The sequence below is a fragment of the Labrus mixtus genome, chromosome 21 (genome assembly GCF_963584025.1).
Source record: "Labrus mixtus chromosome 21, fLabMix1.1, whole genome shotgun sequence".
Lineage (NCBI taxonomy): Eukaryota > Metazoa > Chordata > Actinopteri > Labriformes > Labridae > Labrus > Labrus mixtus.
The window spans coordinates 6370558-6392475 of NC_083632.1; the positions used below are offsets into that span (position 1 = coordinate 6370558).

Consider the following 21918-nt stretch of genomic DNA (forward strand, 5'->3'; position numbering starts at 1 on the left):
TATTTGAACTTTAACTTACTTACTTTTCTAAACAGCTATGTATTCAGTACTTTTCTAGCTACAAGCCATGGATGAAAAATGATTCCATTGATTTAAGTTGCAGGAACGCAAGGAAGTTTAGCCAAGCTGTGTATATCATCCATATATAGAAAGGTCCATTCAAATACATTTCAACTATCTCTCTCTCTCTCCATCCATTTATCTTTATTTATATATTTAAAAAGCAAAAGTTCACTCGGGCTGCTCGCGTCACACCGCCTACGCTGTCTCAGTTTTTTTGCACCACATGCCACTTGTGATGTCTGGCTTCTACGTGTGCGTGTATATATATAATGTCAAATGAGATTTAACGTCGCAAAGTCAGACAAAAGTAACAAAGCTAATGACGTTTCAAGAAAACAACTTTCCTTGTTGTCTGGATTGTCATCAGAGATTGAGAGAAGAATAGATTTGGGAGGAGGAACGATCCCAAGCAGCCGGGGGGGTGACACATGTCAGAGGACGAGGTGATGAGGTCAAGTGGCGCAGAAAGAGGTCAGCTCCACAGAGAGACCAGAGGAAAGGAGATTTAATGAGTGAAAGAGAGAAATGTAGTGCAAGCGGAGATATCGGAGCAGTGGAGAAATTCTGAAAATGAAGCAGCGTGTCCAATATAGAGCAAAATCAAACTCCAAGGCATCCTGAAAGATCACTAATTTCACGTTTTCTTCACAGTCACACAGTTCTCCTACATTGTAGTTACTTTATGTTAGATTCATTGCATAAAGCAGCTATAGTGGATGTAACTTAAGAAGGCACTGTTCTGGCTTTTGTGTCACCTTTAACCTTCAATAACAGCAAAGCTCCCTGCTGATCTTCTTCTTTCATTCAACTCCTAAAGCTCCTGTGAGGAACTTCCGATTTGGGTTGATTTTGGCGCCCCCTGTAGATAAAGTGCTTATCTTGCTCCGTTCATGTGTAAGTTGTGTTTTCTGAGGCAAAATCTCTTCCTGATTCTTTTAACAGTCATAAATATGTCACTCAATGAGAATCTCTGAAAATATGAAAAAAAAAAAGAGCCTGTTTTCTTATCACATAGACTGAAACCTCCCCGATGTCAGCGTTTTATTATGAAATAACAATATAGAAACAATCAGTGTTGTCGCTGACGGTCTTATTTGCTTCGGTAGCTCATAAAGAGGCGTCTGTTTCATAACCAGATAGAGATTCACGAGAGCTTTAAGACATCTGTTTCAAATCTTAAACAGTCTTTTAACAATCGAAAAGGCGTCCATATTTAAGTCCCAGTGACGTCTCGCCTTCACGGTGAAGGTCACAGAGGCTTCAAGGTATAGTGACAGAGGCGTTACAGGGGTGAGATGGGATCTGCGGAAACAGAGGGGGGGGGAGAACAGCACCGTGTGTGTGTGTGTGTGTGTGCATGTCTCAGTGTGTGTGTATGTGGAGCTTAGTTAAAGCGCTACTGAATCACAATCTGAAAATGGCTAATTAGTTTCTGTCGAATTTCATAAGAATTACATCAGTCTTGGTGCGTTTTAACTAAAGCTAATTTTCATTGTGTTCTTTTATATAATGAAAATAAAGAGTCCCCCCCCCCCCCCCCCCCCGACTAGCCTACATGTACCAGTATTTTACCACTGTGCTATTTTTCACTCAAAAGAGGGTGTTTATTTATTTAACACAGCTGATATACAACATACAGTATGTATTCAGCTCTGACTAAACTATGCTGGACTCTGATATATGTGTGTGGGTGTGAAACAGGAGGACTGAAGGTTTTGAGCATGTGTGTGTGTACATTTGTCATCACAACCAAGAATACTCAACAACTGTTGAAAGTGACACAGCAGTGGGCGGGCGTCTCTACAACTGATGAATGTCTCCTTATAAAAATATTTTTTTTTAACTTCCATTAACATGTAGGATGATAAAAGTGTCAGATTTTTCGTGCAAAAACAAGTTGAAGTGTGGCGTGCGTGTGAGTCTGGATTCAGGAGAGAGGTCAAGAGTGTGAAGGAGAGCAGGGAGGGAGGAGAGAGTGTGAGAGGGAAGGCTGTTTTTTTTTTTTTTACTGAGAGTCTGTCAGAGTCTGGTGGCAGCCGGGAGAGGAGACGCTAAAAGCCAGAGTTTTCTTTTTTTTTTTTTAAAAGAACCTGTTGCTGATTTGGACTCGTTCTCAACCAAAGGGTGATGTCAACATGAGGGGCAGTAAAGCAAAGAGATGCTGAGAGGATCTCGATATCTCTGAGCTCTTTTTGGCCAACGCACTCCCGAATACACTGTGTTGTGATGGGGACTGTGAGCGAGCTGTGTGCCTCCAGTTTCCAGGCATTTCTCTGTCCGTCGGTACGACCAGGGGCACCTGCTGCGGCCACAGGTAAGAGCGTGTTTCAAGAAATAAACATGTTTTTTTTTTTTTTTTATTGTTATCTCAGAAAAGCTGAAACTGTAGGTTTACAACCCGATTTAGAGTTCTGTTAAAACTTCTCTTAAATTATTTATTAGAAAATTGTGTTGAGAATAAGGTGTTACTTATGACATGTCTACTGCGTTTATTTGACTCTTGGTATGAAAACAGACAAACAGTGAGACATGGAGAGACTGGTGCATAGTGCTAAAAGTGTTCAGTTGCCGTGGTGATTCCCTGTTAGGTTTTCAAGACAAGCAGCACTTTGAGGTGTGTGTGTGTGTGTGTGTGAGAGAGAGTGTGCCATGCTGTGTTTTTGACATTTCTGAGTTGCGGCAGCAGACACGAGTCAGGCAAACTGTGCCCGTTATCGAGGTCTTGTTTCAAGAACATGATGCACACCCTATCATCCTGTCTACACTCCACAGTCCTTCTCCTCAGTGGGTGCCGCTTGCGTGGAGCGGTAATCTCCATCTCTGCCCACTGCTCTCTCTCCGTCAGAGCAGGTGCTTTCATTTCATGAAGATGTCGTCATTCAAAATCTCACACAATAAAGCGGCGAGGTGCTTACCCAGGTTATTTCCATTTCCTATCCTGATTTTATGACCCGATTTTCTGAAGCCGTACTTCCCCCTCTATTTCCTCTCCACTTCATCATTTCTGTAACTTTTGCCTCAAGCCCGCTGTAACAGTGATGCTTTCACTGGTTCACCCTTTAGCTGTTAAGCAGATCATTTTATAAAGAGGTCATAATGTTCTTTCCTATGAAGATAAATTCATAGTGATGGTTCACTGTCAGCTCTAGTGGAAACAGTCATGCTAGTATAATCTCAGAGGAAGAGGGTACATGACCCTGTGACTGCCCTGTCAGTGGAGAAAACGTCCAGTCTTACCCCTACCCTAGAAAACATGATGATGTGCCTTCAAGAGGGTAGAGGAGAAACTTGATAAAATGCCCTATAGGTTGCCCATTCTGGTGGACAAATTGTCACAAGGGCCCCCAGGGATAGCCAGCCACTGGACTGCCCCCTATGGGTGCACCTTAAATGGAGAAAGCAGAAAAGTGCTTTTCAATTGAAGAAAACGTGATGAAGCGTGTTCTTGAGATTCCCTCTCGAGTGCAGAAAACTTGACCCTGCCCCACGATGTTGCCCGTCTATTGAAGAAAATGTGCAAACCTGTCCTCCAGGGTTGCCTTTGTAAGTTGTGCAACCGTGATTAAGAAACTGTGTCAAGGATGTTCTTTCAGCTGAGGGGGTAGTAAAAATATGTTGTAAAGCACCCTCTAGAGCTGTGGTTCTCAAATGGTGGTTCTGGACCCAAAAGTGGGATCGCGAAGTTGTGCCTGGAAGAAAAATTGTGTCGAAAAGCACTTTTAAAAAACGTTTTGTTTCGTTCAGTTTCTCTGTTCTATCACGTCCGAGGTCCAAATTGCTCTATTTTTCATTCAAATAAATTCAGAATGATTGAAAAAAAATAAATCTGAAATTGTAGGTCACATCTTTTTCATGAAGGAGTTGGTGGAGGGTCCTGAGGCCAACTGCTCTAGAGGCCCCTCTGAAGGAAAAGAGAGTGCCATTCAGGTACCCGAAAATGTGATTATGTGCCCTCTAGAGCAGTGGTTCCCAAAGTGGGGGTCGCCAGCCACCAAGAGGGGGGTCGCAAGATGCTTTCCATAAAAAATTAAAAATCATTTAAAAAAAAAAAAAAACATATTTTGTAAATATACAAAAAGTAGTCGAATGTCATATAAGACAGAATCAATTATAAAAAGAAATTAATGTGTAAATTTTTTATTGTTTTAAGGCTGTTGTATTATTTTGTGTTCCTAGTTTTTGGATAGGTTTATTAGTGTGTGCGTGGCTGTGGCTACGTTACATACCTAACTAACCACCTTAAAGAACAGTGGGGGGGTTTCTGTCACCCTCATTTTGGGGGTCACGACCTGAAAAGTTTGGGAACCCCTCGCTCTAGAGTGTCCTTCTATGGAGAAAACATAGTTGGATGGCTTCAGGTTACACTTTTAGTAGAGACAACATCACGTCGTGGCTTCCAGGGGTCTTTACAGTGGAGAAAATGTCAATAGGTGCCCTCCAGGTTGCCCGTTAATACTTCCAGTGCAGAAATGATGAAATCATGCCTCCAGGATGTTCCAGCCTTCCAGTGGAGAAATATAACGCAGTGCCCTCCAGCGTTCACTTCCAGAGGAGAAAAACTCGGTGGACTCTCCAGGGTGCCCTTTGAATAGAAAAACATGCTTTTCATAAATCTTTTACAGTAAAGAAGTGGTGACATGCCTTTCAGGATTTCCTTAAAACAAAGAAAACATAACAACATTTCTGAAGAAAAACCAAAACAGCTATGGTGGTGCAACTTCTGCATCCTTTTTATGAAGAAGTTCAGACTCCTACACTGTCTATAGTCGTACAGATAATTAAAGTAAAATCTGTCCTGGTTGTTGGTTGCAGTTAGTTTTTGAGAATGTCTTGCCTCCACAACAATTCAATGGAGGGGAAAAGGCTTTCATGACGGTGAAAACTACATTAAAAAACACTTTTCATTTCACAATCCCTTTTCTTTAAATAATCTCCAGCCCGCTCTTTCAACAGCTTTCTTTTAAACTTCTTTCTACCAAAGAAAAAAGACCAAATAAAAACTATTCCCTGCTTGTTACTCATCAGAGGATGAGAATATATTGTCTGTATTTTGGTGATCTGACCCTTTAAACTACATTGCAGCAGTTGTTCCCTCTCCCCTTTCTCAGCATATCCTGTTTTTGGTGTGTCCAAATTCTGAATAAAGCGCTGATTCAAGCTCACAGCTGCAATCCTCTGCCCTCTTTTCCTCTATCCTTCCCTGCATCCTCTCCTCTCCCTTCCTCTCTGCATAACACAAAAGCCACCCATCCTCCATATCAAAACTGCCTCGTCGCTCCTCACACCCATTTAAATAAATAAATTTGTCGATCTTCTCCAGCTGGTGAGGGATATTACTTTGAATGTTGTTATTTTTTATTACTTTCTTGTTGAGTCATTCATTCTTTCTAGATGAGGAGAAGAGTCTGTCCTTTAGCCAAAACTTTTATCACTTTAGTTTATACACACATTGATTGACACACTAGGTGGAGTGTTAGGACTTTATAAAGAACATTTACACATTTCCCAAGGCCAAATGACAAAACAATTTCAATTCTGATCTGAGAAATGTACCAAAGCGACTGAGAAAACTGATTTGTAAGCTTGCAGTTACAGACAATTACTGATAGACACTGACATTTTTGTTCTTTTCATTCTTTCCCTTGGGAATGAGGAGCATTCAAAATGTAATCTCGAGGTCGAGATAGAGAGATAGATAAATAGAGAGATAGAGAGATAGATAAATAGATAGATAGATAGATAGATAAATAGATAGATAGATAGATAGATAGATAGATAGATAGATAGATAGATAGATAGATAGATAGATAAATAGAGAGATAGATAGATAGATAAATAGATAGATAGATAGATAGATAGATAGATAGATAGATAGATAGATAGATAGATAGATAAATAGATAGATAAATAGATAGATAGATAGATAGATAGATAGATAGATAAATAGATAGATAAATAGAGAGATAGATAGATAGATAAATAGATAGATAGATAGATAAATAGATAGATAAATAGATAGATAGATAGATAGATAGATATATAGATAGATAGATAGATAGATAGATAGATAGATAGATAGATAGATAGATAAATAGATAGATAGATGGATAGATGATAGATAGATAGATAGACAAATAGATAGATAGATGGATAGATGATAGATAGATAGATAGATAGATAGATAGATAGATAGATAGATAGATAGATAGATAGATAGATAGATAGACGGATAGATAGATAGATAGATGGATAGATAGATAGATAGATGGATAGATAGATAGATAGATAGATAGATAGATAGATAGACAGATAGATGGATAGATAGATAGATAGATAGACAGATAGATGGATAGATAGATAGATAGATAGATAGATAGATAGATAGATAGATAGATAGACAGATAGATGGATAGATGATAGATAGATAGATAGATAGACGGATAGATGGATAGATAGATAGATAGATAGATAGATAGATAGACAGATAGATAGATAAATAGATAGATAGATGGATAGATGATAGATAGATAGATAGACAGATAGATGGATAGATAGATAGATAGATAGATAGATAGATAGATAGATAGATAGATAGATAGATAGATAGATAGATAGATTGATAAATAGATAGATAGATAAATAGATAGATGGATAGATGGATAGATTGATAGACAGACAGACAGACAGATAATTATAGATAGAGAAGTCTGTTTGCACTTAACCCCTCTCTGATTGGCTGCTGCGCTTGAAGCCCCGCCTCCGTCATCCTGCTCCAACACCGGCTGTCCCACAGCGGACAGTTGTCATCAAATGCCAGTCTAACGGTAACCGAGAAACGCATAGCCTACCGATACCTTTCGACCCTCAGATAAACTTTGAGGCGGAAAAAGCTTCCTAAACCGGTCGTTGACAAACAGCACAGCCATGGTTTTAAAGTCCGAAGACGGAGTTGGTAAGTTTGCTTTATGTTCTCACGGTGAACAGTGGCTAACTTAGCGGCTAACCAGGTTAAGCTAGCTGGTTAACTAACGTAACTTTGTCTAACGCTAACGTAAATACTGATTCACGTCTTTAAAACACATTATGGAGTGTGTGGGGTTGTTTTTTTCCATTCAGAAGAGAGAAAGCAACAAGTCCTTATCTGACTGCTTGGTTAAATGCTCTTTGGCAGGCTTTATATTCCTGCACAAGAGATCCATTATTATTAATCTGGATTGAGGCCAGACCTCATGGGGGGGGGGGGGGGGGGGGGGGGGGGGGGGGGGGGGGGGGGGGGGGGTTGTGCTTACTGGGCAGCACTATATAGTTCATGTGTCTATAAATACGATCAATGCACTCTTTTATTGGAATGAAATGGAGGGATTGCCCTCAAAATTACTAGTTGACTTGGCTGCATGCACTTTCCAAACTGACTGTGACCCAAGACTTTTGACAAAGTCTGTAATAAATGGTTTGGAGAGACTAGAAAGTCACTACAGGGAAAGGGGAAATTTGCTCTAAAAACACAACACACACACACACACACACACACACACAATTAACTTAGATCATAAATCAGCTTCTTCTTCACGACTGCCCTGTTTCCTCTGATAGATGGAGCAACGCCTACAGGATGTCAGGAAGGAAAAACCTGTAAAAACAAATTGCGCTTATTCTGTCAGGTATGGAAAAGCTATTAAAAGTGGTCAAGACTTCCACAAGTTCAGGTAGCTTTTCATAGTTTTTTTCCCCCCCACAATAACAGTGATTTCTAACTCGTTTGCCCCACCTGAGCGACACTTCACCCTGAGCGAGAAGCTCAAGAACGTCCTTTAGTTCATTTCTCCTTCGTCAGTGGAACGGGTGTTTCTCTTTTTCTGTGTGAAGTCACACTTTGTCCTTGTGTGAATGTAATCAGTCACCAGGGTTTTTTTTTTTTTTAGTAACAGAACCGCCTGATTATATCACTCTGTGAATCTTGTTCTCCACGGGACAGGGGGGGAATATAAACGGACAATTACGGCCTTGTGAGTGCTTAAATGGACTATTATGACCATGTAAACAGCGGCAGACACTAAATCTCTCAATGTGCAAATGAATATTATATTGTTGCCAAACTTTGCCTCAGGTCCTGGGTCAGCTGCCATGCTAGTGGTTAGAAGTATCACATTTATCACAGAGGTTCCTTAATAACACCGTGCAGAAGCCCGGCTGATGGGCCGGCTTTGTTTATTTACTCGACAGGAACATTCGCAACTTGCTGGCACCAGAATATGACATCAGGTGCTTCTCCCCCCCCCCCCCAATAGAAGTAAACAGAAACGCCACCCGAAAGCCCACACATCTGTCAACCTAGATTTAATCTCACCAGAACAGAAGCTGTTGTTAATGGTGTTTTCACACATACACAAAACTCGGGATGAAGTGCATGATGAAAATGGAAAATATTTTTTCTAATTTGACTTAACAATTTTTCCTATATCTTTGATACTGTGGATACATTCAATTACATGTAAATATAGGCAAACACTGTCTTTATAGCGTTGGGCTTTCTTTCTAGATTTATTTGTAATATTTCTTTTTTAACACATAAAAAAAACTTCAGAAGATGAGGAACTGAAAGGCTCTGTGGCTTTGTGTGCTATTTCTGCATTCTCAACTTTACATCGTGTCCTGTCTCCAGACCCCCACTGACAGGTGTTATGTGAACTGGCAAGTTAGGAAGTTGTCAGAGCAGCCTGTCCTGAAATTTTCAGGAATGCATGCGCAGAAAAGGCGTTTTTGTATATGTTGCATTTGGTTTGTGACTCGCATCCAAAGTTGGTGAGTCAACTTCGTGTTTTGCTCCGCCCTCTTTATCACTGTTTTGAAGACGACGCAAAACTGCACCTCCCCATCCCCTCTCTCCGTCTCTCCCTTTCATGGACACCGGTGTCCACGCGGGGGAGCCTGTCTTTGTGATGTGCTCATATTGAGTGGGAGGAGTCAAGCTGGACAGAGGGAGGAGTGGGGGAAAGCAAGATGAGAGTTCAAGGGTTTTTCCCCCCACACACCCTCACACACACACAGACACACTTCTCAAACACACTCATCCTAATTTTAGCTGAAGGCCCTCTCCCCTCCTGTCTCCCCTCTGCTGGAATGAGAGCCTGAGGATTAAGGAGCAGGGAGGCTGCACCAGAGGACCACAGGATTGGGATTGGAGGGCTTTGGCAGTCCTGGATTATTTTTGTGTTGTTGGAGGTGCCAGACTGGACTGCAGCAAACGGGAATTTTTGTACTGGAATTGTTGACTGGAAATGGAGGAGCTATAAAAGTACCTGGAGCGAGAATCAAACTCCTGAATAAACAGAATAGAACTGGGTGTCTCTGGCCACACTGAGACCAGGGGTGAGTCCACTCATCAGACAGAAGCTTTCTCTGGTAGGAGCCTCAGGATTATTACACAAATCGTGTAGGTGTTCTGTGCGTCATCATAACTTCTGCATTTGAGCTGTTATGCAGAAATTTATCTGAATGAGTGTTTGTGCGTGTACTGTGTCGTCACGTCTTCTTGAGAAAGCTGCCAGAAACTACGTGTGGTTTTGTTATCTCTGAATTGTGCCTGCACAGGATGTAAAGTGTTGCTTAACTTTTAAACCAGAGTTTGACGGTAGATGGATAGAGAGGTAACTTTAAGCGTGAGTATGTTGGTTGTCCATAGCAGCTGGTCATCTGCAGCATTGCTACGGCAAGGTGTCCCGTTACCTACCAACACAAACACACACTCGGTGACCTGGAGACTATGCAGTGCAGCTGGTTCAGGAGCCCAGAGAGGCATGTTGGTATTGCATCAGAATGTGTGTACTCTGTTTATGATTGAGCACATGATCATATGTTTCATAAGGTATCATAAATAAATAAATCTATGTCCTCTCTTTAACAGACAGAGAGAGGAAGTGTGCCTGAATGCCAGTTTCACTGCCTCTGTTCTCACAATGGGAGTTTATTCTTGTCCCATAAGGTTTATAATGAGAGAGCTGCTGCTCTGGCCTACTTAAACCTCTCTCTGTAGGCTGAGTTTTTTTTGTGTGTGTGTGTGTGTGTGTGTGTGTGTGTGTACTATGAGGGAATGCAGCACAGTCTGCAGTATGTAAACGGTATCGGTATCGAGGCTGTTGGCACCTGTCACAACACCTTAGGCTTCTCTTAATTTGCCTAACTGTCATGAGAAAGTCTTTCAAACAGTTTGACGAAGAAATGTCCTCTTTCTGGAGCTTTTCATCCATTGTGTAAAAGATTTATTTTTGGGCTTTTTATGCCTTTAATGGAGAGACAGGACAGTGGATAGAGTCGGAAATCAGGGAGAGAGAGCGAGAGAGTGGGGAATGACATGCGGGAAAGAAGCCACGGGTGGGATGTGAACCCGGGCCGCCCGCTTGAGACGACAGCCTCCGTACATGGGGCGCACGCACTAACCACTGTGCCACCAGCGCCCCTCAGTTGGTCTTTTTAAACATTTTTGTAGAGCCTACAATATAGATTATAAAACTATTAAATGTACGTATGTCAAGCTGAAAAATAGTCACTTAATTTACTACTTATCAACAAAATAGTTTAAGAGTTTTAGCCATTCTAAACAAAAAATCCCCAAAATGTGAATAATTGCCTGACATGGGCCTATCAAAGATATGTATGTATTTGTCGAAAAGTTCCTTTATATTCTTTGTTGCAAAAACTGATCATAAAATGCAGTTAACGACACTTGGGTTGATTAAAACATAATAATGCAATTATTTTACTTTGCCAACGGAGCATGCTCTAACTCTATTGTTAAAATACTCTCAGCACTGTGCAGCACATGAAGACGAGCGTGACAGCAGAGCAGACAGTGGTTCATTCTAGACAGTGTATCATCATGTGAAATGTGCTTTTAATTTAGTTAAATATCAACAAAAAACAAAAACGCCCTCTGGGTTCTTTGTATAGTTGTATCAATGCAGAACTTGGTAACTCGTGGTTAAGGTTTGTTTTAATTAAATAAAACTGGAGAGGAATATCAGTTATTGTAGTCAGAGGTGTAATATTGGAAAATGTTAACCCGAGAATATGCAGACCAGAGAGGTAACTTTACATGATGCTCTCTCTCATATCTGGAAGCAAACCGTTTCTTTTTTCACACACAAGTGTTCTCAAGAAAAACCACATTTATTTCACTCCTCATCTTATCACCTCTCTGCAGACTTCATGTGTGTCTGTCTGTTCTATCAGAACACACATGTGGTCACGTACAGTTGTGTCTGAGTAAGAAAAGTAAGGCTGGATGGCCTTATGAGCTCAACAGGTACAGTAAGACTAAAACGTTTAATGAGTTATTTTCATTAGAAAATTGTTTTGTTTGAAGTTTAAAAAAGATTAAAAATCAAAAAAGATTTCTCTATCTCCTGTTGAACACAGCAGCTTTTGTTCTCTCATCGATCTCTCATTTCTTATCCTGTTGTCTTCTTTCTTTTTGAAGATAAGACATGTTTTATGTGTGTGCTTTAAAATCAGACTGAAATGGAATAAGAAATATTTTATTAGAAAGCAACGATTTTTGCAAGTCAAGAGATCTAATGCTGTAATTAAAGCATATTGGACTGTATCTGCCTCAGTATGTTGAACTGTCAGTGGTCCTGTGTCAGTGCTGTAGAACTGTTTGCCAACACAGAGTAGAGCACATTTAACAGTTACGCGTTCATTCTGTCCATTGTCTTAAGCGTTACAAATCATTTATATGTACGTGTTTTTTCTTTTCTTCTTTCTAGAGTCGAGTCTCTCGGTTTCTTACTCGAACATGTTTTTGGAGAAAAAACAAGTTTAAAGCAATAATAAAAGTTTTTTTGTATTTTATTCAAACTTGGCTTGTTGCCTGAATATTATTGAAAGATCATTGAAATCTATCGTCTACAGGAAAAATGAATCATTAAGAGTCTCTCTTGATTTATCTCTCTTGAGTACTTGGGTTGAATAAGTGTGATCTCAATATTGACCAAAATAACTGGTTCATTTCCACCAAATTGCCCCCTTGGATGCTGTGGAAGACGGTGAAGTTATTAATGTTTAGGCATCGGGATCTTTGTCAAAATTTTTATCCATTTGAAAACAACAATCTGAAAACTTTTTTTCAGTATTTGGACGACCTTGAATGAAGAATGAAGCCTCTACCTATATTTTCTGATGTTCTAAGATCCAACTTAAATATATATATTAAAAAAATGCATTGTGTCTTTTAATTCCCTTTCCTTAATGGACTCTCGTCTGTTGTATTATGACTCAAAGTCATCCTGTTTCATCTTGTGTGTGTATATGAGTGTATGTGTGTGTCTTGTGTGTCTGTGTTCATACTTCAGTATGACGCAGGGATTTCATTTCACCCTCCACTTCGGGCTTCTGATGCTGGAAGATATTCTGGATGCTCAAATCTTATGTTGCCATAGTGAGTCCGAGCACTGGGACTCTCAGGTCACTCATCTCCCTTGTGCTTGTGTGTGTTGTTGTGTTTGCGTACTTAGTGTGTAGGAGAGAATATTTGATCTTTGTATCTGAGTGCTGCATGTGCTTCTCTCTTCAGTGCCTGATGACCTCAGTCCAGAGGAGAGACAGGAGCTGGAAAGCATCCGCCGCAGAAAACAAGAGCTACTGCACGACATACAAGTAAAAAAACACACCCATGCACACACAAACACACATTGTTCAAGCTTTAAGGACCTTTCATTTGAAAAGTTCTGGAGTTAAACTTCTGTGACGTGCTTTAAACATGTCTTTTTAAAATGATAAATTTCAGATTTCAACAATGTTAACGAAGGGGTCGTTTAACTGTTTTACAGGTTCTTATGAAACACTACATTTTTTATTTATATATTGTGTGATGGTCCTTTAATCCTTTCAGTTGAATGGTCTCAGGAATAAGCAGCAATGACAATAGTGTACAGGTTATTGTGTGTTTTTCCTCTTTGCTCCCTCTTTGTCTAACCGCCTTCATTGTTCAGGTAGTTCTGTGTCCTTGAATAGATTTTGTACTTCCACGTCTAGACCAGTGCGTCTAGGGAGGTGTGCGTTGCGAGGGCTAAGGGGGTCTAGGCATATGACCACTGGAGCGTTAATGTACACATTTACGATGGATGATCGTCTTTGTCTGGGGTGCTAGTGTATGGAGGGGGATGGTCTGTGTTTGTCTCAGTGTGTGTGTGTGTGTATATATATATATACTGTGTGTGTGTGTGTGTGTGTGTGTGTCTCCTGAAGCTGACTTTGTCGTAGGGACAGGTTGAAATAACCTGAAATAAATGAGCAGCACTGTCTGTGTCAGCTCTTTTTCTGGGTTAGGAGAAAATCTGGTTTCATGTTCATGTGCAGAAATTCTACACAGAAGTTCAATTGATAAAGAAACCATCTCTAGCATCACACTCATGATTTGGTTGATCATTAATGTTTTTTGATATATTAGGCAAATATGTGCTATTTGTTCATCATTAGCCACAAGTATCATCATGCAGCATGTGGGGTTGAAGATTGTAACTCACATCGGCTTCAAAACCCAAAATGTTGAGATGTGTGTGTGTGTGTGTTCACGCAGTGTTTGTGGGAGGAGGCTCACAACAATCCAAAGCCTTAATATTTATCAATCATTCAACCTTTTTTGTTAACCGATTGAGCTGCCAAACACTGATGCTGCCGTGTTTCTCTGTATTTTGTAAGCTGTCAAATTCTGCCAGATTCTGTGCACCGACAATTTCACCTGCAGGTTAAGTGCATCCCGCATGCACTGAAACCGTTGACATACTGAGTTTATATGTGCTGAAATATTAAATCCAAATATTGTCAATTCTGTTGTGTTGATTTAATTCCTAAGAAAAATTGCTTTAATTTGCAGCTAAGATAAGATAATCCTTTATTTATCCCACAATGGGGAAATTTACAGGAATTAATCGGTGTCATCAGGCTTAATGAATGATAATGTAATGGGTGTGACTCTGCATCATGTTGTGTAAAAGATATTGACACCCTTCTCCAAATTGTCTTAGAGCCACTTATCCTCACAAACAATAGAAACTTAGATATGGATAAAAAAACGTTTTAAAAAAACAACATGTGGCTCCTTTCCCGCATGTCATTCCCTACTCTCTATCTCTCCCTGATTTCCGGCTCTGTCCACTGTCCTGTCTTTCTATTAAAGGCACAAAAGACCAAAAATAAATCTTTTTAAAAAACTGGATGAGATAAGAAGACATCTAGCCGAAAAGCTAACTGTCCACTTTCTATACCGCAGAATCTCTACGGTTAAATTAAAGCACAGACTGAGTCAAATATAAACTTTACACTTTTGTCAACTGGAAGATATTTTCATTCCTCACCAAAACCAACTTTCAGAAAAAGATTTGACAAAAGATTCTTCAGATTTTGTATCTAATTATTTAAATTTCTTTAAAAAAAAAAAACTGTAAGCAAGCTGGACATAAAAAAAAAAAAACATGAGGAACATTTAGAAAACACAAACGTGCCTTCAGGCTGCGACACTGCGCGAGTAGATTGATGGAGTTTATTACCAAGGTCGACGCTCGCTCTGCGCTTTTCTCCTCTAAGCTCGCCAGGTCTCGCCCCGGGGGGCTGATGGGTAATGAGCCGTGCAATATTTCAGTAATGGAGAAAGACGACGCTGCTTGTTTATGTGGGAGGGTAACCATGGAAACCCACATTGAGGAATCCAGACAAGTGCACTTATGTACCTTGTTTACCTGTTTTTAACACACACACACACACACACACACACGTTCAGAGGGAGTTGTAGTTGATTATAGCTCGACTCTGAGGCTCAGGCTTCGTCCGCGTCTCCTTCTCTTCTATAATTATCTCAGTTCATTATCTTTTCTGCTGGGCTCAGTGTTTCTTTCCATCTGTTTCTCTCCTCTGTTCTTTCCACTCATAACCTCTGCGCTCTGTGGAGCAGCTCAGCTAAGCCAGTCAAAGTCTTTGATCCTGCATACTCCCGTCTCCCCTCCAGTGCGACACCCAGTCACGAAGGTGGGGGGGGTGGGGGGGGGGGGGGGGGGGGGGGGGGGGAGGCCGGCTGGGTAAATCTGGGTCAGCGCAGGGGAGAGGGAATCATAAGAAAGGGTGGCCGGCGCTGACCCCAGAACAGGTGCTTCAGCTCCCAGAGAAGATTTTCTGCAGAGGGTGGCTGTTCCACAACACTCATGCTGTGAGAGAGAAAGGGAATCACGTCTGCATCTTTTAGGGTTTTTTTTTCTTTTTCTGGGTCATCTTGTCTTTAAGAAGTGCTCGTCTGGATGTGTTGGTCAGAGCGTAGCTGGAGCAGACGACCATGTGTGAAGCATGGTGCTGACGGCGAGATCAAAGCATCTCCAGAGGTTTATGGGGAATGTCAGATGTCACAAAAATAACACGTGAACATGTCTGTTTGATTTCTGAGCTCAAAAGAAAACCAACTAAGTTATTATTTTTTTCTCCCTTCCTCTCTCTGTTTCATCTCTCTCCTCCTGTTTCACTGTCTGCTCTCAGCGGCTGAAGGATGAGATAGTAGAGGTGACCATAGAGATTGAAAGCCTGGGTCAGACTGAAGAGAGGTAAAGTGTCCTTTCAACAATCTTTTCAGTGCCTGTGTGTGGGCAGCTGTGGTCCACTCAGCCTTTGTTTTAGGTGAAGTGCACTCACTGCCACAAAAATGACCTGAAAAAAACAAAACTGCCTGACACTCAGAAAAAAATATGTCTATAACCAACAATTGTTGACATTATCCATGAATCTGTCAAATGTTTATTGGAAGGGTTGTTTAGTTTAATGCTCATCTGGAAATAGAGAAACGACAGCTCCAGGTGCTCAGGGCAGTTCAAAACCCAAAGATGTTCAAAATTCTTTATATTGTAGGGGCTTTCACCTTCTTCTCCTGAAGTGGACTGTTAAGGTCAAAAATGAATTTCCACACTCAAGGAGATTCACTTTACTGTTAAAAGAAACTCTGAATAAACTCGATTCTTCAGGTTTGAGAAGCTAGAACTTGCTTGTAGGAAATCTAAACAATAATTTACTCATGAATGAACCAATCAACAGCAGATTTTTTTTTAAGTGGGGGGCTTTGTGTAAATACAACAGTGTCTATGTATCTGAGCTGTTTTTCTGTTTCGTCTCATTTTAGGAAAAGTATGCAGAGGAACAAACAGATGGCCATAGGCCGGAAGAAGTTCAACATGGACCCCAAGAAGGTGAGAATGAATCAGGCTCATTCTACATGTAACAGTTTAAGGATCTGACTCAGACTGACTAGAGCGTTTCTTTGTCAATGACAATTCCCCTCCTCAATGAATTTATGTGAAACACAATAGAACCTCAGAAAATATTGAATAATTTAAAATGAGAGTAATAAGGGTTATCACTTGCTATGGACAAAAGAAAAGCTCTTCCCATGTTCTGATCCATCAAAGGAGTTAATATGTTTTGTAGTTTTTTTGTTGTGATGTACTGACTGTGTTGTGTTCCGCTGGTTGTCTCTCTCAGGGGATTCGCTTCCTGATTGACAGCTCCCTCCTGAAAAACACCAGTGACGACATCGCCCAGTTCCTCTACAAGGGTGAAGGGCTCAATAAGACGGCGATTGGAGACTACCTCGGGGAGAGGTGAGCGACACTGCAGATGTTCCTTCAAAATAAAATACCTTTTTTTCCACCGCTGACATTCTGAGATTTCAGAGCAGAGAAAACTCAAAGTATAAAACATGGACGTAGTATCAGTGACTTCACCAGTTAGTTTCTGAAGAGGCGCTTTAAAGCCAGAATATGGAAGTCACCGTTTTTGAAATGCTATCTAAACCAAAAGTTTATCATGTGTGTAGTAAGACTTACCTCTAACCTAAGTTTGACATTTTGTTCAAACTAGGCTTCGTTTGAATTTGTGCAAAGCTTTTGGAAACATATAAATTTAATTTAGTCATTACTCCTTTAATGTACTCCTGTGCGTGTCCTACTGTGAAATTTAAAATGATATTCTGTGAAAAACTCCTCATGAGCTGAGAATATTTTTCATCTTTGTTTTTTTACGTAGCTGTACATGTTTGTACATGTGCAGCTCTGAGGACAAACCAGGCCTCATCAATATTAATATAAAAAGATGAGCTTATGTGTAGATCAGCGTTTAATCTGTTTTTATCTGATATCTGAAATCTCATCCAAATGTTTTGAGCTGCCAACTCGGTGAGCTGCGTCCAGTTGGTGATCCTGTGTTCCTTCTGTTTCCTCCCCCTCGTGTGCGCGTGCGCGTGGGCGTGTGTTTGTGTGGGATGCTACGTGTCGTGCAGAGATGACTTTAACATCGAGGTTCTGCACGCCTTCCTGGACTTGCACGAGTTCACAGATCTGAACCTGGTCCAGGCCCTCAGGCAGTTCCTGTGGAGCTTCAGGCTGCCGGGTGAGGCTCAGAAGATCGACCGCATGATGGAGGCGTTCGCTCAGAGATACTGTCGCTGTAACCCCGGAGTGTTCCAGAGCACAGGTACAGCAGACGGATCTTTTAGTTCAAAACACACCAAAAAAAAAGAGTGCAGTAAACAACATTACTTTATTTCACAGCATATGTTCTGACCACAAACATGAATATATGAAGGAGCAGAAACACTCCTGTTTTAATTCTTCCCTTTGACTTCAAACTTCTGTCTTGACATTGAAATCAGTTTAAAAAAAATGAATAATTGTTGTTTGTATAGAAGTCTTGGAGTACACACCCTTTGTTCTTTTCTCGACAGATACGTGTTACATTTTGTCGTTCGCTGTGATCATGTTAAACACCAGCTTACACAACCCAAACGTGAAGGACAAACCGTCCGTTCAGAGATTCACGGCCATGAACCGAGGAATCAACGAAGGAGGAGATCTGCCAGAGGACCTGCTCAGGGTGAGAAGAGTTTAGATTCAAGCTAAAAAAAAAAAAAAACAACTTACATCAAATCGTGCTTTTTCAAATGTATGTGGGCAGTTACAAAGTGCACAGAACAAGTAACACCACGGGAACATCATGGATTTATTGCCCTTGATTCATTCTGCCAAATCACACTGGAAACTAGTAGAGTAGTTATTTACTGAACAGTGATTGTAATTATGTATAAATCAAATATTGTTGGTACCTTGTCTCAAAGAATGCAGCACAGTCAGTACACCAGTTCACTGAATAAACATGATCTATATTTTATAGATAAGGATCATTTCAGACAAATATAGAGACCTGTAGCCCCATCCCTGAATCACAGCAGTGCTGATATTCAGTACATCACTCTCTCACCTTCCTTATCCGACCTTCTCCTCAGAACCTTTACGACAGCATCAAGAACGAACCCTTTAAGATCCCCGAGGATGATGGGAACGACCTCACACACACATTCTTCAACCCTGACAGAGAGGGATGGCTGCTCAAACTCGGTACGTCCATGTAGTGAGGATCAATTTGACACTGTGAGCTGGAGGGCCCTCTAGTGGACTCGCTCTGTAACAGCAACTTTAAAAACATGACGGGAGGAGAAACTGAAGATTTATTTTGTTGTTCTCATTTTGTAATGTTTTTCTTGTTTGTTTGTGTTCCATGTGTTTTGACTCCAGGAGGTATGTACCTTTAAAGTCCCCGGCTGTAATGCACTGCTTTGCTTCTTCCCCTTCCTGCTTTTTTTTTACGCTTTCACCCTCACATCGCACATTGGTTTCAAAATGCAAAAATAGTTTCTGCTTTCACCCTGCGCCGAATGCTGTTATGCACAGATGTGGAAAAAAATAAAGAAAAGCTGTTTCACATCTGTTTCTAACAGCAGGCCACTGACCTTCAGATTTAGTCTATTTGATGAGTCAGCTCTTTTTAACCTGCTGCTCTGCGCGTCAGTGTGTCGCTGCTTTCATGTAAAGTTCAGTTCTTTTGTTCCGACTCTCAGACGAGCTGTAATCTCCCCTCAGGTGGACGAGTGAAAACCTGGAAGAGACGCTGGTTTATTCTCACTGATAACTGCCTCTACTACTTTGAATATACGACTGTAAGTTCCTCCTGTTTGGATAAATCGCAGCATAACAAAATATACTGGATAAAAGCAGGTAGGAATTCTCACATTTTGGTTTTATTTTTTCCTCTGCTTGGACAGGATAAAGAGCCTCGAGGAATTATTCCACTGGAGAATCTGAGTATCCGAGAAGTAGAGGACTCCAAGAAACCGGTAAATAAAGCTCAATGTAGCTGTGTTTTTTTTGTCTCTCTCAATGATAGCTCTTTAATTTTCGTTTGTATAAGAGAGGATGGAAATTTTAAAGCTCTCAAACCACCATAAAAAATAATCTGGAGGAAGAAAAAGACAAATATATATCAGTCATGTTCAAAAACTTGCATAAACAAAACCTAATGAAGCCAAATATCATACATCTGGAACTTTCCAGAAGTAAAATAGGAGCCATCTGGAGGCAAAAACCCAACTCAAAAACATCTTTTTTTCTTAAGCTACCATGAAATTATTCCCCCGTGAAGCAAATCAAAACCTCAGCATTAATAAGTCCAAGACTACTGACAAACAAAATCTTGTTATAGGGGGAGAAAAAAACTGTAAATATATCCAAACTTTATAAAACTGACAAAAAAATCAAAAACCTGCTAAAAATGAGACATGCAAAATTCTCCACCGCAAAAATGAAACCTGCTCGGTGTGGTAAACATACTGCATAAATATGTCCGGTGTTATCAGACACAGAGCAGCTTCCTTTCCCCCTGGATCACTTATTTAGAGATTTGTTCCTGAATCTTTTTAAAAATCTTTCCAACACTCTGTTTTTCTCCTGGTCAGAACTGCTTCGAGCTCTTCATCCCAGACCACAAAGATCAGGTGATCAAAGCCTGCAAGACGGAGGCAGACGGCCGCGTCGTCGAGGGAAACCACACCTTTTACAGGATCTCCGCCCCGACAGCAGAGGAGAAAGAAGAGTGGATCAACAGCATGAAGTGAGCCTCGTTTTAAACTCTCTGTCTCAGTGTTGACGATGCTGATTGTTTTCTAACCCTCCATCTCCAACCTGCAGAGCCGCCATCAGCAAAGACCCATTTTACGAGATGCTCGCTGCTCGGAAGAAGAAGGTGTCGTCTCTGAAGGGTCTGTAGAGCCGCAGAGGATTCAATCTTTACTGGATGTAGACCTGAAACTCCTGGACCTGCTGCAGAGGAGCTCTTCTGTCATCTTCAGCACCAGCACCTTGTTCTCTTCAGATTTGGCTTTTGGTCATTGACTTCTTCTTCTTCTTCTTTTGAGCACTCCTCTCCTGCAGTGCCCTCTGCTGTCCTCTTCTTTCAATGTGCTGTGAGGACTGTTCAAATGTGACTGACCTCAGAAACACTTCATACACACTCAGTGTTCAGTCTGCTGAGGAGCGAGTCTCTGCAGCCACTCAAACATTTAAAACATGAAGAAGAGGGCAGGCTGTAAAACTGACTGGGACAAAAAGTCAGTGTGTCCGATGACGTTTGATAAACTGCACAAAGTGACGGTAAGAAGGGCGGAGCCGCGGCTGGTGGATAAATCTCATCGTACAGGAGCGTGAGCCTGAAATTATCTCATGATTGACCTGATTCTGATCGTCTGAGGACTGTTTTCTAGACTTTAAGTAAACCATCTCATTTATTTAAAAAACTTGAAGAATAAAATAACTGGAAAACAAACGAGTGCAGGCATCTCTCACCCGGGACCCAATCTTTAATGTTTGTCCATAAAATGCTTCTTTTTTTATTTTAGCCTGTTTTCTTGGATTTTCCTGCTGTTTGTCTCGAGTCAAAGAACTGTTACTGAAAAATGAAGGCAATGCTTTAATAGCGAAATATTTATTTATCCAGATTTCTTGTAATTTATTGTTAAAAAAAGTTTGTTTTTCTCCCCGTTCTCATTAAACGTTTTGCAGAACAATATTCATCTCTGGTTTGTTTTTCTTTTGGATTTGTCAAAAGCGAAAGTCAACCAGTGATGGGAGATTAGATTTGTGACTCCGAGCTTTTTTTACTTTTACAGTCTGGACTGAACAATTAATTCAAATAAGTTTCTCTTCAATCTGGATTCAAAGTTTTTGTCACTTTGACGTGTGGTTAATGGAATCCGACCTGAGTTTGAACAGTCGTATCATAATCCAGGTGACCCCTTTTATTCCGGCGCCGAGTGCACCATCTGGTCTTTTCTCTTGCTTCAGGCTGCGATCAACGTCTTGTCTCAAAATTCCGTCTGAGTTCCTAAAGTTAAACTGAACGCGGTCGTAGCTGTGCCCTCTATGATGGGCGTCCACGTGAAAACTTGCAGAGCTGTCGCTGAGCACTTCTACCATCAACATTTCTAAGATATGGATAAAAAAAATATATTTTAATCAGAGTATGAACAACCCCGATGTAAAAAACGCAAGCTATCAATATGTAAATTGGTCGCTGCTGCCTTCAAGCAGGCGACAGCGATGTGTCCGTCAGACATGTGCCATATCTGAGGAGAGTTTTTTTTAAATCACAGAGCTTGACTGCCAAAATGAAACTTGTGGAACACCCTCGCTCGTCTTAAGGCCCTTTCATTTAGTTCCTCTAAACAAGATGTGCTGCCATCTAGTGTTGTGACTAGTACCCTGTTTGTTTTACCTTGAATAGTCTGACTTTCTAAACTCACTCGTCTCTCCAACAGCGTGTCAGAGGGATTTTAGAGATTTGTTTGCTTGTTTTCCCTAAAAGCTGCCCACTGACTCTTTTGGTGTCATGAGTTTTTCCAAAATAACATCCAAACCTTTGTGTGGTCCTTTTTTTTTTTTTACTTTCAAAATGAAATGCTGTGTTTGTTTACACACTGAAGGTAAAAATGAAAAACAC

General features: G+C 40.7%; 1 protein-coding gene across 4 annotated transcripts; it reads left to right on the plus strand.

Moving 5' to 3' along the window:
- Positions 1-2136: 2136 nt before the first annotated feature.
- On the plus strand, positions 2137-20988 carry LOC132955285 (cytohesin-1-like). Of its 4 annotated transcripts, none has more exons than XM_061028075.1 (12): positions 2137-2377; positions 12635-12717; positions 15583-15647; positions 16217-16283; positions 16576-16694; positions 17372-17565; positions 17816-17964; positions 18374-18485; positions 19008-19084; positions 19190-19261; positions 19880-20034; positions 20112-20988. In XM_061028075.1, the coding sequence occupies exons 1-12, from the start codon at positions 2290-2292 to the stop codon at positions 20188-20190; spliced, it is 1260 nt and encodes a 419-aa protein (XP_060884058.1). In that variant the 5' UTR covers positions 2137-2289; the 3' UTR covers positions 20191-20988. The 4 variants fall into 4 exon arrangements, with proteins under 4 accessions (XP_060884058.1, XP_060884059.1, XP_060884061.1 ...); XM_061028076.1 differs by lacking the exon at positions 2137-2377 and adding an exon at positions 6857-7015; XM_061028078.1 differs by lacking the exon at positions 2137-2377 and adding an exon at positions 9076-9465 and having other exon boundaries at positions 18374-18486; positions 19006-19084.
- Positions 20989-21918: the final 930 nt, after the last annotated feature.